Genomic DNA, 17,499 nt, shown 5'->3' on the forward strand with positions numbered 1-17,499 from the left:
TGACATCAAGTCATTAGGTCGCAAGTAAATGGTAAACCTACGAATTTCATCTGGTGCGCGGATGCCTCGATTAAACACGCAAACCCGCATCTTCAAAACAAAAAAAAACTCCCTTCTGCCTTAGGTATTTCCACTATTATCTCCAAATTTCAAATTACACCTATGTCCATCATTTTATGAGTCACTGTAAATGCGCGAACCCTTGCCCAGCACACTTGACACTGCCATCTCATACTATCTTCATAGGTACCATCTTCATATTTTCTTGGCACTGATATATAAATATATATAGTAGTCGCGTCTGCCTTCTCTTGAACTTGGATGATATTTGACATCGCACTTAGTACGAACTTTGTTCAAAGACTTAACACCTTCGTTTTGCCAAAGAAGTTAAACTAGGCCTCGTTTAGCTTTCAAAAGAAGCAAGCTCGCGGATACTATGACAACTTGAGCTGGCTTTAACCGAAATCAGTCTTTATACAGTATGGCGCGAACTCGCAGAAGTAACCTCTCCGTGGAGGATTCCTGGCGCATGGTAGACGGAGGTGAAAATGATAGTTTTGATACTACCATTATTCAGGATCCCTTCGAGGGTGACCCTATCATATTCAGCAGTCAGTCTCAACCATCTCAACAGTCTCAACTGACCTCGTCATCCCAAGCCCAAAGTGTGGCATCCCAAGACAGTATTCGTGACTTCGCCAATAATGCGGATGAAGACCGGGTTATATTACGAGCTCCCTTTCAGCCCTCACTTGCTTCCACCAGACATGCCTCTATGGATAAGGATCGAACGCCCGTTCCAGAATTCTTTATGCCTACGGTTCAAGTTAACAGTGAACAAGACAGTGGCCGCCGTTCATCAAGATCTACCCACCCTATAATGAGCGAGTCGCGCTTTGTCAAAAGAAGAGGCAACCGTCGAGACAGCGATACAACTACACGGCAATTTCATTACCAGCAACATGAATTGCCTCCAAGACCTTCACTTGCAGAGAGATTTACTAGTTCCGTTCCCAGCTTTCTATTCGATCTTACTTCCTGGATTATAAATATCCTTCGCATGGCTCTCCGATACGCACAGTGGCCGCTGGCTATTCTCCTCGCTATTTATCTGATTATTGGCGCATTGATAATGGCTAAAGATGTGGTTATCAGCTCAGTTTCGGCGCCTCTTGCACCTATATGTTGGATACCAGGCGCATCTCTGGTTAACCTTCCGTTCTGCCCGAAGAGTCCACGCCCAGGGGTACGCGACGGTTCGTCGGTGGTTGAATTTGACGAGCTCATGAATGTGCAAGCCCAATTTGAGAAGGTACTAGAAGAATCGGCACAGGGCGTCTCATTGCCAATGGATATGAAGCGATCAGAAGCCTCCGTCCGAGACCTACGTACAATGGTCAAATATAGCGAGTTGCCAACTCGTGCCGAGCTAGTCTACGAATTTGATAATTATATTGATATCGTCCGGACTAGCGCCAACGACTTGCAAATGTTCAACACCCATGTAGGCGGTGCAGTTGATAGCATTATCAGCATCAATCGATGGACAACACGATACATCGACTCGATCGCCATGAACCGCGAGGCCCATAACAATATGCTATCACGCTTCAGCGACTGGGTTTTCTCTCCTTTTCAGGTGTCAGTGTTTGACGAGCGTGCTCTCTTAGAAAAATACATGGAACACACAGCTTTAGTATCGGACAAGATTGCGAACCTAATTGTGGAGGCACAGGGAATACTGCGTCTACTCGGCGAGGCAGAGAATTCACTACAGGTTATCAACGAGCATGTTGTGCGTACAAGCAATGCGGTGAAAGAGAAGCATAATGAGGTGTTTTGGAACATATGGACGTTGGTGGGGGCTAATACCCGTCGCCTCCACAACATAAGAGTACAGCTTGGCCTGCTGCAACAAGTTGACACGCAGCGAAATTCAGCAGTTCGGCGGCTCGACAGCCTAGTCCACGACTTGTACGATATTCAAACGAAGCTAGGCGACCTGAGAGATAGAGTCGCTGCCCCAGAATTACTAGCAGACTCGACAACCATACCTCTGGCGGTACACATCGAGACTATCAACGCTGGAGTCGAGAGGCTTGAGGCCGCGCGGAGTCGTATCCGAGCCGAGGAGAATGAACGACTTCGACAAGCGATACATAGATCGAGGGAGGACGACCACTTGATTGACGGCTAAAATAATTAATGAGCACATTCATTCTTAGGATGTAAGGATTATGGGCATAACGAACTTAGGACTTGAGGCGATGGGAGTTTAGGAATGAGGGATACATATATAGACATGAGGGGATACGGACGCAGGATCAATGTATAGCGGCATATTCTCGGGATGCGAGATGTGCTTGGGTCTCAGGCATAGGCTCTAAAAGACTGAGTATTAAAATATGTTTGTTATTCAAACTAAGACCCGTGAAGTAAATCTATTGAGCGCATGATTTTTTTGGATTGCTTCTATAACATAGGCATGGCAATAGTGAATAGCGAAGTTTGGAGGATGGAATCTATCGGAAGAGACAGGAGTCGGTAAAAAGGGGCAAAAGAGTGTAAGAGCATTTCAGCACATTAGGTACTGTAAGCTAAGGGGGACACCTATAATCGGTATGTCCATAATCTGCACATGTATTTTGTTTCAGGTTGGTAAATAACATAACTATTCTTCGTAACCTTGAATATAAATGCGGCTGCGAAGTTAATACCTCCATGTCACTCTTGTAGGACTTCCTCAGTTTCTTCGCAAGCCTTGGCTAGATGCTGAATACATGTTTTAGCAGGGCCCAAATGTGGCGCGCACGAACCTTTTGGCCTGTCTTGAAGAGGTACCATTCACACAAAGATTTACACACAAAGATTTATGTTCGTTCAGTCGTACAGAAATCATGTCTTTGTATTCAATTACCCTAGATTATCTATTTTAATATTTCTCTAGGAGGGGTTTACTGACACCCATCGATTTATTCTCGTCAACATCAATCATGCCAGAACAACGGCCACCTAGATTCCTAGACTTTCAATCCACCAGCGTGTCGACACAGGAAGATCAAAGCCGCACGGAAAATTCATCGACAGTGTCTTCAAACAACAAGGCTGGAAACAATGGATGTGGCTACTATGGCTACTGGTACCGTTCGGACAGTACCTTTAAGAAGAATAAGGAAGGAATGGACTCAAATGTCTCGGGCAACCCCAGCGGCGGTGGGTAGTAGAGCAACACCACTATCAACTTGGAAGGCGATAAATAGTGATACCTTAGGTACTTCTAAAGCCGTAAAAGACCTGGGATGAATATTCCTACAAGATGCCGTTAGTACTAGAATCATTGGAAAAGGGGGTAACTGGGGAGTAGATGTTAACGAGATCCTATTCCATGAAATAGTTTGCAGCTACTGGGAATCGCCATGGGGGTTATGGAAACGATCACTGAGTTAATTTGATACCCCCGAATGTTTACCTAAACTGGTGATGTAACATTATCGAATAAACTATAGAGATAATTCGAGTTATTAGGGATTCGATTATGATTAGGAAGTAAATGAAATCCTAAGGAATAAATATAACAAGAGTTTCCACCTGAGGATAGCTCATGCTTTCTTCTTCATCCGCAACACGTTCCACTTCTCCATCATTTGCAGTCGGCATCATACATTTTCTCTAACCCAACCATTCTGCAATCCACACAGAACAACGCAAACTATGTCTGATAAAGATCCAGGCTGGGTTTCCCGCACTCTTGGACGCTTATTTGGAACTGCCGAGAAGTCATCACCTTCGGAGCATTCCTCGCATAGCAAGCCAGATGCCACCGGGGAGCAACCGGGAAGGACAATATGGGATCCGCCGGCAACAGGACCATACCACTGCGACTTCTGGGCTGAGGATAAAGAAGAAAAGCATGTAAAGCTTAACGAGCCGTTCTCTCTGACTGTCAAGCGGTCAATATATCGCCAACATCACAAAAGCAAACCAGTCATAATCGAGGCGACTAAAGTGGAGCAGCATGGTCGGCATGTTGTCCAGAACCACTATATCATAAATCCAGGACATTTTCTACAAGGGGAGAAAGCACGGTATTGGGACCGAGAGCAGCTTAGCCTAACATTTGATGATCTTCGAATGTCAGTAAAAGGCAAGTTTCTCATTAGGGCGATCATCTGGGAGACGCAAAAATGGCCTACTGGCCTTGATAAAGTCTATTTTGGAACTCTCTACGTGACGTGAGGTTGGAATTTTAGAGGATAGACTGAGGTAAAAGGGGACTAAGAAATATTTGGAATAGCGAGGCATTGCCGTAATGAATATTTATTAATCTTGGATCTTATTTGTTATTTATATCGTTATATTGGCATTGAGAGACGTTCGACCTGATTGGATTACCCAAGGCAAAGAGAGTAAAGCTAGCAAAATATTAGAGGTGACCGAGTCTTTTACGTCATATAATTCGAATTTTAATTTCAACAAAAACTAAACCTTCGGAGTTGACAAGTGATCCCTAATGCTTATGTTCACTTCTCCAATATCTGACTTGCCCTTCTACCTTTTTTGACTCGTATTATGACATAGCCGGGGAATGCCCCGCAATCTAGAATGAGTTTGTAAGCACGATTAGGTGCATTGGTTTAATTCGATAACTTCATCCCTTTCGGCACTTCGCGTTTGAAATTGGGACTAAGAGTCGGATATTTACGGAAGACTTACGTATGTCATGTAATAGCCGGGGATTATGCTTACAATTCTTAAAAGAGCATCGAGTTAAGCATTGAAATTATAGAATATACTAACCTACTTATTTCTAGCATCTATTTCCTATTTTCATTCCTCTTTTTATTGTCTTTTATACTCACATAAAGTCACGCAAGATAGGGATCCATGTCAATGTCTGCTATTACCGATACATCAGCTTTCGAGAGAAATAGGGGGTGGTACCAGACCGACTTAATCGAAGTCAACGAACCTTTTCACCAACTACTCGAGCGGTATTCCAAGATACCTAGTTCTGACATCATCGACCACGTAAAAAAGATAGTAGGTATCAAGTATGAAATCTTTCTATAGCGAACTAACCAAGGCTTAGCGTGATAGAGCTTTTGAATCCAGTCCCTATCCATGCATTGGCCTCTTCCGGTTTACTAATCTCACTTTGATCACTCACCCTCTCTATGACAAGATCGTTGGTATTCTCAAATCGGAATCGACAGATGCCGCCTACTTGGATATAGGCTGCTGTTTCGGGCAGGATTTACGCCGGTTGGTTTTCGATGGAGTTCCTTCTGAACGCCTTGTAGGCCTTGACATCGAAAGGCCCCTACTGGAACTCGGATATGATCTTTTTCTCGATCGAGAGACACTTAAATCACACTTTGTGATCGCCGATATCTTGGAGGCGCAAGGAAAGACATGGGAAAGTCTTGAGGAGCGTGGATTTGATGTGATACACTGCAGCGCTGTCTTCCACCTCTTCACTCTAGACAGGCAGGTAATAGCAGCAAAGCACATTGCAAGGCTAGTCAAAAAAGGAGGAATAATCATAGGTAGGCAGATGGGAAGTGTTAAGCCTGGTGATGTCCCTGCGCTTACAAAGGGGACCTTCTCTTATAGGCATGACGTGGATACGTTTGATGCGATGTGGAAAAAGGTAGGAGAAGCTACACAGACGCGATGGAATGTTGAGGGGGTTATGGATATGGTTAATATCAATCCTAATAATTACCTCGAAGGCGAGGATAGTCGCCGTCTACTCTTTACTGTTACTAGAATAGAGTAGTTTTATAGGTTGGATCAAGAATTCGACGTGGCCAAAGCATGGAATGCTGCTCTGATTATCGACGAAACAGGTATCAGATATTGATGGGCTTTGATAAGGCTGTTCTTAAGGTGGAATACGGAATAATATCTTCCGAAGACATGCACGAATAATAAAATACATAGCACTGCCAATGTAACCCACCATGTCAAGTACGTACTGAACCTAAGCTATATCGTTCGTATGGGAACTGTAAGGTGATTTACAGCATAAATTGTTCCAAATTCTTTCATTGTGTTTTTCTTTTCATTAAGAAAACAAGGTTTCAGCGCAGTTCACGTTTAATAAACAATAGCTTTAAACCAAATTATTAAAAAGAACGTGTTATAACGCTAACAAAATATAATAACACTATCAACCATCTCGCCAGTTAGTTATGCCTAATAAACACGACAGTTTCATTCATTTAAGATTGTGACTCCTTATTAAAATACTAATAATTCAAAGTTTTCAAATCAATAGCTTTATTACTACGAACAACATCCCTTAACTTACCGACCTTAAGTCTCCAGAAGAGAAACCAGCAGATAAAATGCCTTTTAAATTTACTAGCCTTTTTAAAGGACGCGGATACGTGGACAATCCCTGGATTTCGGAGCAAATCGAGCTTCAAGACACAGTAGATATAATGCCATTTGTATCCGAATGCAACTCTAGGTTCTGGGTCGAAGACGATAAAGATATATCTGTTCAGCAAGGAGAGCCATTCTCCCTGACAATCAAACGAGACGTAGCTCCACAGAAGCCAATATTTGATCATATCAAGATCAAAGTATATAAAGTGGTCTCGGATGAGTCAAATGTTGAAGCAACACATCTCGCCGATGATCAGGTTGGCTTTTCCAGCGGAAAAACTGTTCTATTTTGGGAGGGTAAGTGCTCTATAACATGCGATAACCTTTCCATAAAAGCACCTGGAGATTTTCGCATCAGAATAACTGCTTGGGAGTGGAGAGATGAGATGCAAGGCGGCGATATAATTGCCGACTTTTATAGCGAAATCATCCATATACTATAAGACTTATAGGACTTCTCAAACAAGAAACTACTAAAAGTTGACTTTAATTTCCTATACTTTATTAGGAATAGAGGGTCAAAAGTTAGTTGCTTTAGATTTCTTTATTGCTAAAGGGGCGTAATCAACGTTGTTTTTATTAATTATAATTCTAAATAATATAATATTCATCATTTCATTAAATACTTTCTTCATAATTACTAGTGCTGAAAAGGGGGGGTTTGAAGAAGACAAACTTGGTAAGGATGAACATAATGCAGCGGGATTATTTCCTCGCACGTCGTTTATTAAAGAAAACAAAGTGTCATTGGTCAGGTAAGAGGATATATATAGCAATTGACTGGCCATAGATCGTATATCTCCTCATCCGACTGAGAGCATAGGAGTATTAATTCGGATTGTTTTTCTATAGGCCCATACTATTAAGAGACTCATCATTAATAATATTGCGGGAAACTATTCTCTTACGCCTATCAAAGTTTATTATGGAATTATATAGGATATATTTATAGCAATTAGTATGTCGCGATGTATTAGCAGTAGCCCCCAATATGACATCCCAACTTGGCAAGTAGCAACAAATCCGAGAAGTCCCATTCGTCGATCAATGAGTAAGGAATCAAGAATATCCTTTTGCCTTTTGACATATCGTCTTAACTTCACCATTTCAACAGCTTTAGTGAAGTTATTAACCCTCGTGGTTTAGCTATGGTAGTTAATTTAAAGGATGGCATTGGGTTAAGTAGGTTGATAATTTTACAATTTTGTTTCTAGGTCAATATCAGCCTATTTAGAAGTACTAGCAAGTACACTTGCTTGAAGTCTATTACTCTTGGTCTTTTTCTTTCTGCAATAGTTGCTACATTTTTATGATTAGTTTCGGTCAAACTGCGCGCCCCGATTATCCACTGAATGACTGCTTCGTCTGCTTAATGAAGATTGATCGCTTATATTAGGAACTATGTCTCTTGTCATTTGTCATATGGATTTTTGTATTGGAGAAAATTCTTGAGAGCGAACATAGTATCATGCATAGTATCATGCAAGAAAGCCTTCAATGTGTTAATGATGTAACCTCGGTCAAACCCATCGCCATAGTATCTACCTTAGTAACTTAACCCATCTATGATCCCTAGAACCTTTTTGAGTCATAAGTTTTAGCCAATAAGAGATATCTATTTCGAGAGGCTAGTTTCAATACCCATAATTCCACACTTTAACGAAGATAATGTTATGAAAGGTTGAGCAAACTCACTCATTTGTTCCATTTTCTCAGGAGATAAATGAAACATACCCTCTCCACCTCTTGAGTAACCCTCCTGATTGGCGGTTTAGCCCCAGATACAGCCATGTTTTAACCTCACTAGAGCGCATTAACGAGCGACGCTCAATGCCTGTCTAAAGAAGAAGTATTGGGTCTTGATAGGAAGCTAATATAGTGCTTATAAAGATATCACCACTTGAAAATTTGGTTTAAGAGGATGAGATGAGAATATTGACAACTTCTGAGCTTTTCAGCCAATCCTTACAATCCTCCTTTCCATATAAGGTTACACGAAACAATACCCTCTCAGTTAGGGGTGCCATGTTAAGATATATCCCCGGCAGCGAGTTAAACCTGGAGATGTTCGAATGGCATCATTTTGGTTTCGAAACTTCTAGACAGAAGTCATCCATACGAGGGACATATGCTATATATATGCAACACACCACCTATCGCATATTATAGAAGAACACTCGAGTCTACATATAATTAAAATTTATTCGGCAGTGCTTACAGTAACCATTGCGACGCATGGATACGATTTGTCGTGGCACGAATCGCAATCTCTGCCAACAGAACCCAAGAAAAAAACCAACGTGGCTATCCAGATGCACAACTTATGTTTTTTATGCTTATTATGTGAGAGAAAATTTTTGTGTTGTCCATGGGAATCAAGAAAATGTATTCTACGTTGGCGCTTGCTGGCCCATCAAAGGAAGAACATGTAATTGCCTCCTGAGTAATTCGTACGTTGAAGGGATCCCAGGCTGTTCCTCAAAAAGGGATAAATATGTAGTTCTCTGTCCCCTATGTTGACCTCTTCCCCAGCAGCATCAAAGTCTTCAAACCAGCAACAACAACAACAACAACAGCAGCAGCAGCAGCCCTTAACTATCATTACTTCCCAACTTTACCAGCAATATAGCACCAAAAGCCAAAAACGCCGGCTGCACATGCATACAAATTCTCACAGAGGAGCGAGGAAGAGGAATTCCACAATGCCTTCTCCGGGAAAAGCTTCAGGGGTCACTTTCAGCCTTTCACCGCCTGCGCGGGTTCGAGTGGGCGCAGGGTTCCGGATAAGGATTCGGGCGCCCTCCAATGACGACAATGGTTCGATGGCAATTGTAAGGCTCGTGCGCGTGTCTTCCTGCCGAGACAATTCGTCAACGGGCTTACTCGCCTCCTCGGACTTGTTCCAAGGAAACGTGGTTGGAAACTGGCAGGCTGAAACAAACCAGCCCACAAGCAATGGCCAGCAGTACGATATTATGGAGTTCAAGTCTCTCAAAGTAAATCAACCCGGATCCTACTATCTTAGAATCCAACTCTACGGCGCACCAGCAGCCGGTGGGGAAAGATCTGGTTTCCATGTGGAGCACATCAGAAATCTGGATAGTGAGAGGTTCTATGTGGGGACGTGATGGGCATGGTCACTCTGTCTTGGGTGCTACCAACCACGCAAGAATTTTGTGCTAATACAATATGAACATAGTCTAAAAAAGTAGGTTTTTTCTGTAACTTGGGACGAATATTCCTTCTACGGCCAGGACGGCTAATGCTTTGAAGTTATAACTAACACTATTGCATAGATTTTTGGTCTGGCCTAATATAGAGGCTCTATGGATCAGTTCGGAAGGTCGGTGTGGAACACTTTGTAATATTCTCGGGTACTCTTTGGTGGCTTTTTTCTTAATTATCCTGATTCCTGCATTAAAAGGTGGTATAATCTTGCATCTTATCCTCGTGGGACGTTCTGCTTAATAGCCAAAATATTGCTCTTTTGTAATCGGAAAGGGAAAGGTAGCACACACGTTAGTCATGATGATCCGAAAGACATACGGAATACGAATAAATATAGATTCATTGCATCTTGTGGTAACAAGAAGTCGTTGTCCAAGTAACCAACTAATGGTTCCAGATGTTTGCAATTGCCCCCCTATTCCCGAACAACATCATATCATAAAGCCGCTTGCATATAGCTTGCTCATCTCCCAAGGAAAATAGTAGGTGGTTTGCGGAGGAGGATCAGGGAGTGGTTGATGATGGGAAGTGTCTATTGGATTCCCGGATGTTCCGTGGGACCATGTTTGATCCGGTTTGGCATTGTCTGTTGGTAGCCGTACGGGGTACACCTCATCAAAACAACGTAGCATATGATCCCAGCGAGCAAACACAGCTTCATAGATGCCTTTGACGTACACCGGATCATTGGTCGCTTTGGAACTCTGAGCCGCAGTGCTCAATGTGCCGTAAGACATTCTTGATCTGGTATCAAGTGGTTTCATCAAGCTTCGGATGTGGAAGACGAAACACAGGACCCTCTGAACCAACATTTCTATTGACTGATTGCTTTTTTTCTCCAATATCCTCGGTTTGAGTTTCTGTAGGACAAGCTGCTTGGATTCAAGCTTGGTAATGAGTTGTCCCAGGGCTTCTTGAGTAGAACCCAGAGTATTTATCCGCAAATCCTCCCATTCTTTAGACAGATTTCCCATCGCATCTTGGAGCTCGTCAAGCGCATCGGTAAGTCTCCTGGTTGCGCTCTGGTTTTGCTGAATTCCAAACATTTCACTGGTGTCCGTTATAAACGGGGTTGAAATCGAATAAATGGTGGAAATAAATCGCGACAGCTTATTATAGTACACGATGAGAGAGTAAAATTATGAGCTCCTTAATGTATTCTCGACAAATTGATCCTTCTTTAAATTGAGGTGAATAATCCAAGTTCTGCGTTTCTGGATATCTGAGGATCACTGCATATATTTATAGTCTTTACCGCTTAGACTCGTATGAAACTCTGATGTCCAGTAGCGTATATTAAACTCTTACCTTTGGGGCCGTGATTCTACTAAGAAACTATAACTATATAATATTCAAGCATTGAAGATTGCGCGCAGTATATTTCTAAACTCTACGGCAGAACAATAGTAAGTAATGAAGGCAATAAATCTCGCCCATATATGTATACCTACCTAGGTACCTAGGTAACTTTTATTTTCTGTTCGGGGTAAATGAGTTAGATTATCGAAGTAAATCAATTGCCTTGTCACTATCAATATGTTAGAAATGATAAAGTATATAGGTTTACAAAGCCGAAAATAGTAACGAACACTACCATAATCTTGTTATGTTAATATTTCAAGTATGAAATAAGGCTGAGAAGAGTTTCCTACGGATCTGCCGGTAGTCGTTAGAGCTTTTACGAATAAGCTACTTTCCCAATAGGAGGTGGGCAGCCACGTCAAACATTGTGTCCTGAAATAGAAGCATCGGAGCCGAGAAAAACAAAGGGTCTAAATCATCCATCCATACTTACTAAGCCGCTATTAGTCGTCCGTACATCGTTGAGATATGTTCGTAAACGTATGGTTATAATAATATGGTACCATAGAGCTGCTTGATGAATGGTTACCCAATATTAGCCATACGTATGTATACACTTGTCGGATTGGGCGTCAAGACTTTGCTCTACATCTAGGCCTTCGTATTCAAATATCACAAGGTAACAGGTGTCCCATTCCTAAATTAAACTTAGGTTAGACTAATACTAAATAGTCCTTCAAGTCTGACTTGTAGTTCGAAAAATGTTCGTTGGCGCGTGATGTTGTATGCAGTAACATCGGCTAGTTCCAGACCACGGTTGAGGCTACATATTGGAGCCTCCTTTATAGCAGCCTTATTAATTAGTAACTTCACTGTAAGGCAGAATTTTGAGGAGAGGTGTGGGCTTATCGGCCTTGATTTAATTATAATTAGCCAACTGTATTCATGCAATGAATTTCTACCGTGGTGTGGAGATATTTGCAACTTGAAATAGCTGCACTGCATTACTTTAGGTGCCGCTCTATCTGCAAATAAAGGGGAGTGCTGTAAAGAATCTATCATGGTTAAAAATTAGGCAGAGAGATCTCCCTATACTTCGTATCTGTTCCATCTTTTAGCACTTTTGTTTCTGTAGAGGTCAGTCCACCCTCCGCACTTTAGCTTGTGCATAGGTAGGCACCTAAGGTATGGTTTCAACGACTACTGGCTCGCTTAGGATCCCAACAATGCTATGATTTGTTATGATGATCCGTGAGGATTTGCTTATACATGGAAATTAGGTACCTACTTACCGAGGTAGTATTAGGTACTTATACGCCCAACATGGGACTGCATCAAGGGTATAACAACTACTTCATCTCAGGATGGAAAGTTACTAATCAAAGGAAACAGAGTGGTCTCTATAATGTAAGCTTGATACAGAAGAATTGCAGCTAAATATAGCATACCTACATACCCAGGTACTTAATATATAGAGATACATAAGGACAACTTGCCACGCATAGCCTTTTGCATCTACATAAGTATCTTACCTTAGTTCATGACATCAAAGCCATGCGAAGTTTAGCGATAGGGTTTATAAGGATTTCAACTCGCCACAGGATTTTCGTTGGGAAATTTTCTTCGGCTTACCATGGACCAAACACGAACCAATCAGTATTATTTCGAACTCTACACTAACGTTAATGTCAATAGTGAAAGCTTCACCGAGTCGAATTGGCTACTAAATAGGGGGGTGAATTTGGCGCCACACTTTCTTTATCTTATCTTTCTGTGGCTTAATCAAATCAAGGTATCCACTAAAAGTTTTATCAGTCGCAACAATCGCAACAATTTCAACACTTTCAACAATCGTCAGTTCACTACGATCACAGGACTCTCCACTCTCCAGTGGTAAAGTAGAATACTTTTATTTCCTACTTGTTTCATCCCTACGAGTCAAAATGTCTTCTATAAGAAATGCCGTACAACGCCGCGTTCACCGAGAACGTGCGCAGCCAAAAGAGCGCCAACGCCTCGGCCTACTTGAAAAGCACAAGGTACGACGTCTACCCATTTCTTATGCCATTCCGATTCGCATTGCCATCCCAATACTACATTCACCTCGTAAAGCTAATACTACCACCTCAAACGTTAGGACTACTCCCTACGTGCAAAGGATTTCAACAAGAAGAAAGCCCAGTTACGTGCGCTGCGGCAAAAGGCCGCCGACCGCAACGAAGATGAGTTCTACTTCGGGATGATGTCGCGAAAGGGCCCTGGTGATGCATTGTCGCTAGGGAAGCGGTGGACTGGAACCGTTAACGGCGATCGCGGCAATAAGGTCATGGATATCGACACCGTGCGCCTGCTTAAAACCCAGGATATTGGGTATGTGCGCACCGTGCGCAATGCCGCGCTCAAGGAGACCAAAGCGCTCGAGGAGAGAGTTGTGGGACTAGGTGGTAGCTTAGATGTCCAAGTTGAGGAGGACTCGGACGATGAAGAAGGGTTTGGAGCACCGAAGCAGACGAAGCCGAAGAAGATTGTATTCACAGAGGGCGTAGAAGAGCGTGATGAGAGGTTACGGCGGGAAGTGGAGAAGGATGCAGATGGTGATGAAGATCTGGATATAGAAGAAGATGCCGAGAAGGACAACCCGGAAGCATTACGTGCCGAACAGCGGCAGAAGCTTCTCGAGAAGTTACAACGAAGACTCCAAAACTCACGAAAGAAGCTACGAATTCTCGCGCGAACCGAGCATGAGCTCGAGCTCCAAAGGTCCAAGATGGCCAAGACGGCGACATCTGGAAATGTTATGACGAAGTCCGGCAAGAAGATCAAGGTTCGGGAGCGTAAGCGGTAGAGCGTTTGCATACCAGCGATAAGAGATGGAAAATGAAGTTAGGAATTCGGACAATGAGCCGAAATCTTTGATTTCAATCATATTATTACAGGCGGCGTTCAGGCACCGGGCTTCAGATCGTCTAGAGCTATGCGATACCCAGGGAGAAATAAACCCATCCTATCCCATATTTACATTTCCCGAGCAGCCTCGTGCCTCGCTCGTAACTCTACCTGTACCTGTACCTGTACCTGTAATCCGCCAGCTCTCATTATATCCTGCAGCCCACCCGTAGAAGAGGAAATGACCGGCCTGCTTCATTAATATGTACTGTCCGTACGGGGCTATGTGGTAATGGTAATGGTATCGTATCCGCCTGTAGGTACCCCGTTTCACGGTTCCTTCTTGTAGTCCCCCCTTGTCCCCATTGACACCCTTGGTCCCAAGTCCCCATCCCGTACCTATTCATCATGGCATCATGACACGCTCAAAGCTTTTCGCTCGTTAGGCACTTACTCAGGCCCACTATGAGAGCCATGAGTGCCTTGAACGCCAGTGTAAGGGCCCAAATAACGCATTTGAACCCAAAGCTGAGCAGCTTAACAATGGTTCGCGCAGTCCCCGGGAGTCGCTCCTTATCCTTGTCTTTGATATTCAGCTTGCCGCCTAGACTACTGGCCTGGCTTTCGAGATCAAGCTCCAGCTCTTCGAGACGCCCGCGCTTCTTGCTCCCTTTCTTTCCGAGTATCTTGGCGCTGAGCCGGCTGGTGCTCCTACGGAAATCGGGATTAGAGCTCGAGCTCCGCAGGTGTGCCGGTGGGGGTGGTTCGAAGTGCTCGACGAGGACGTTCTTCTCGTCGATGTTGGCGACGAGAAGTAGCGCGCATACAGCTACATCCAGGATGTAGAAGCTATCGATGCGTCCTGCTATAAGCGTATCGAGTTCCATCCAGCCCTCGCCAGTTCCGTCTCGCGTAAGCTTCGCGATATGATGCGGCGACTCGATATGTTCAACCGTGTACTCGGTTCGGCTCCATGCCGGGTTCCGGTCTATAGTAATGCAGAAAGGTGTCGCCAGGGCCGGATGCACCAAGAAGTAGTTTTGGCTATCTTCGTCCCAGACCAGCCTTGCACACTCTCGTTCTGCAGCCATCACAGCCTGTATATCGTCCGGTCTCTCGAGTGCTACTTTTGTTGCCCCGCTAGGATACAATAGGGAGACTAAACCGTCGTTAGGTGGCAGACGGCGTGACGGTTCTTCTAGCGTGGTGACTAGAGCCTCTTGCCATGCTTTCGATTCAGGTTCCCGAAGCGCTCCTAGGATACCACCGGACGACCTCGGACTTGCGTTCGGTTCCTTCCCCTTATAAGGCTTACTTGGATCATGCCGGCTTAACGTTACGTATGCGCTTGCCGACGTTGGGTCTATTCGCATATGGTAGAGTGGTTGCGTGGAAGATGAAGTGAGGTTATAAATCGGGGTGTCTTTTTCGGGTATCAGCTTCAAACAAAACGTTCGCCCTTCCGCCGCAGAGGCCCTCCATCCATTCGCTACTTTCCAGAAGTTGCGGAGTTCGTCTGTCGTGTTGACGGGGGGTATAATAGGGGGTTCCTGTGGCCGTCGAGGCCATCTTTGCGTAGAGCCGGCGCTAAGAGGACTTCTTACAGGACTCCGGACCGGTGGGCTCTGAGCATTAGGCACATGAGATTGTCTGCTGATGACGGTCCTTGGTATGTGAGTTGGACTCGTCTGGGTAGGATAATACTCTTGGCGGTCCAGGGGTAGAGTATGATCATACTGTGGAAATATTGAACGGATAGCCGGTTCTGGTACGTATGGTACGGATTGTTCTTCGAGGGGACGTTTGGCAATTGAACTTCGTGATCGCCCACTATCGCTTCTCACCAGCGTGCTTGCCCCAGAGAACGCGGTGCCGGCCCGAGGCGGCACTTCTGAGATAGGTACTGGTCGTGATACTGACGGACCCGCCTCGTTCTGATAATAGGGATTATTGGAAGACATTTGTGGACCGTTAGCCACCGCCGGTGTTCCATCGATCACGAACTCGGAGAGGTCCTCCGGAGTACGTCGACCATTCCTCGGTGGAGTCATTTCAAAAGGGGAACCCTGCTCTCGAGAGGACGATTGAGGAGTGGCAGCGCGTGCTCGAGGTGTTGGTTTCCGGGAAGGCGACCTTGTTGTATTAGGGAAGAGAGAAAGCCCTCCCGAGGGCCCATTCGATGCCATTTTGTAAAAGAGTACTTCTTTTCTTCCGCCACGATGAATTAGTTGTCGTTAGTTGTCGGTAGCGTCGAGTACTGAATGTTGGACAAGCACAGAAGCCAGGCTGACCAAGGTAAGTCTAGAAAGATAATTCGCCTGTTACCGGGACATGGTCTCTCGATCCACATCAAGACGATGTTATCACTCGACAAGGCAGGTCACACAACCTTACATACACGTTCGCATACGAGGGATCCGGGTACAGAGATTCGGAACCCAATTACCAACAGATAGTGTAGATTCGAGATAACAAAACAGTAAAGTCTTCGACTATTTTTTTTTCTATGAAGCAAGGGAGATACCAAAAGGATGTATATACTACCTAAACATGCAACAAGCGCTCTGGGCCATGCTTGCCGGCGGTCACGATGTGCAGAGCACGGAGCTACCAGGTAGCAGATCATCAAGGCTATCTTGCTAAGCGCCTGTGCACGCCTGTGCACGCCTCTGAAGGTGGGGTGAAGTATCTCAACCAGCCACTGGGGAAGGGTGGTTGTAGATCTATGCAGGCCGACGAGGACCCGTCCCCTGTCATAACTGGCACCCTCTCTAACCTAGACGAGTGTGTGTATGGAGAAGAGTTGGAAGTGAAGAAGTCGGCACTCCGACCTGATTTGCGCGTCCCGAAATAGAATAATTGCTTGCAGGTTCAAGCAGACAGACGAACCAATCAAAAGGAGGATCACACTACATCTTAGCCGCCCAGCTCACTAGCTGACTGGCGAAAACGGTAATTGAAAAATGCCAAGAGGCGTGAAGCGCGCGCGGGGTTGGGTCAAACAGCTACATCGATATTAGAGATTGGGACTTGATAATTTCACAAATGCTACATACACTCCAAGAGACCGCATAAATGGGCATCTGGTTGGCTTGGTACATGGGCAGATCGCGGATAGTCTGTCTACCTTACATTCTTACATTGCTGCTATAGATCTATGTAGTAGCACTTTATATGTCTCTGCCGACAGTATAGCAATATTGTTTAAGTTAACCTCTCCCGCATTTCCTCTATCATGCCCAATGAGCCAACATGGTATCCTGTTCAGTCTGTTTAGTTAATTCGGTGTATTTCACACTGCGCTTCCAGACCATAACCCTCTTCTCGGGGTCTGCAGCCTTGCGTGGTGACCGGAAAGATGAACAGGCGTGCGAACAAATTTCTATTCCGCATGATGCCGATCTTCATGGTTCCGGGATCAATACCAACGATAGAGACTTCCTTAAGAGATGGATCAATGTCAAGACGCGTTTGAAGCGTTGAAGTAGCTTGTGACCTTGTCTACAGGGTAGTCAACACTAAATAACGTCAACAAGGCAATATGTTGTTAGACACGAACCATATAGTTGTATCACGGGCGGGGAGCTCCATTCTTTGATACGCATCCGGGCTCTCCTCTCAGAACAGCGAGAGGGTCGGAGATATAAAAAGTGGGAAACTGAAGGGGAGTAATGTAAACAAGTAGAT

The 17,499-nt window shown here is 44.3% G+C and overlaps 8 protein-coding genes across 8 annotated transcripts; 6 read left to right on the forward strand and 2 right to left on the reverse strand.

Annotated features, from left to right (window-relative positions):
* Position 1: 1 nt before the first annotated feature.
* Positions 2-2,675, forward strand: F4813DRAFT_359418 (uncharacterized protein). Its single transcript, XM_049243332.1, has 2 exons — positions 2-124; positions 293-2,675. Exon 2 carries the CDS (start codon positions 485-487, stop codon positions 2,198-2,200), a length of 1,716 nt encoding a protein of 571 aa, XP_049099712.1. The 5' UTR covers positions 2-124; positions 293-484; the 3' UTR covers positions 2,201-2,675.
* Positions 2,676-3,193: 518 nt separating this feature from the next.
* F4813DRAFT_359423 (uncharacterized protein) lies at positions 3,194-4,484 on the forward strand. Its single transcript, XM_049243333.1, has 2 exons — positions 3,194-3,324; positions 3,398-4,484. Exon 2 carries the CDS (start codon positions 3,715-3,717, stop codon positions 4,237-4,239), a length of 525 nt encoding a protein of 174 aa, XP_049099713.1. The 5' UTR covers positions 3,194-3,324; positions 3,398-3,714; the 3' UTR covers positions 4,240-4,484.
* F4813DRAFT_359425 (uncharacterized protein) lies at positions 4,485-6,090 on the forward strand. The gene is made up of 3 exons (XM_049243334.1): positions 4,485-4,716; positions 4,815-5,043; positions 5,093-6,090. Exons 2-3 carry the CDS (start codon positions 4,888-4,890, stop codon positions 5,780-5,782), a joined length of 846 nt encoding a protein of 281 aa, XP_049099714.1. The 5' UTR covers positions 4,485-4,716; positions 4,815-4,887; the 3' UTR covers positions 5,783-6,090.
* A 263-nt stretch (positions 6,091-6,353) lies between these two features.
* On the forward strand, positions 6,354-6,966 carry F4813DRAFT_396247 (uncharacterized protein; the record flags this gene model as incomplete). The annotated part of the gene is made up of 1 exon (XM_049247809.1): positions 6,354-6,966. The coding sequence occupies one exon, from the start codon at positions 6,354-6,356 to the stop codon at positions 6,837-6,839; it is 486 nt and encodes a 161-aa protein (XP_049099715.1). The 3' UTR covers positions 6,840-6,966.
* Positions 6,967-8,928: 1,962 nt separating this feature from the next.
* F4813DRAFT_359431 (uncharacterized protein) lies at positions 8,929-9,946 on the forward strand. Its single transcript, XM_049243335.1, has 2 exons — positions 8,929-9,604; positions 9,693-9,946. Exon 1 carries the CDS (start codon positions 9,054-9,056, stop codon positions 9,522-9,524), a length of 471 nt encoding a protein of 156 aa, XP_049099716.1. The 5' UTR covers positions 8,929-9,053; the 3' UTR covers positions 9,525-9,604; positions 9,693-9,946.
* Positions 9,947-10,055: 109 nt separating this feature from the next.
* F4813DRAFT_389491 (uncharacterized protein) lies at positions 10,056-10,670 on the reverse strand (the record flags this gene model as incomplete). The annotated part of the gene is made up of 1 exon (XM_049246841.1): positions 10,056-10,670. One exon carries the CDS (start codon positions 10,668-10,670, stop codon positions 10,056-10,058), a length of 615 nt encoding a protein of 204 aa, XP_049099717.1.
* A 1,713-nt stretch (positions 10,671-12,383) lies between these two features.
* Positions 12,384-14,385, forward strand: F4813DRAFT_359433 (U3 small nucleolar RNA-associated protein 11). Its single transcript, XM_049243336.1, has 2 exons — positions 12,384-12,965; positions 13,064-14,385. Exons 1-2 carry the CDS (start codon positions 12,870-12,872, stop codon positions 13,769-13,771), a joined length of 804 nt encoding a protein of 267 aa, XP_049099718.1. The 5' UTR covers positions 12,384-12,869; the 3' UTR covers positions 13,772-14,385.
* On the reverse strand, positions 14,005-16,200 carry F4813DRAFT_72894 (uncharacterized protein). The gene has a single exon (XM_049248835.1). It carries the CDS (start codon positions 15,996-15,998, stop codon positions 14,238-14,240), a length of 1,761 nt encoding a protein of 586 aa, XP_049099719.1. The 5' UTR covers positions 15,999-16,200; the 3' UTR covers positions 14,005-14,237.
* Positions 16,201-17,499: the final 1,299 nt, after the last annotated feature.

The sequence above is a fragment of the Daldinia decipiens genome (assembly GCF_022478715.1).
Source record: "Daldinia decipiens strain CBS 113046 unplaced genomic scaffold F4813scaffold_16, whole genome shotgun sequence".
NCBI lineage: Eukaryota > Fungi > Ascomycota > Sordariomycetes > Xylariales > Hypoxylaceae > Daldinia > Daldinia decipiens.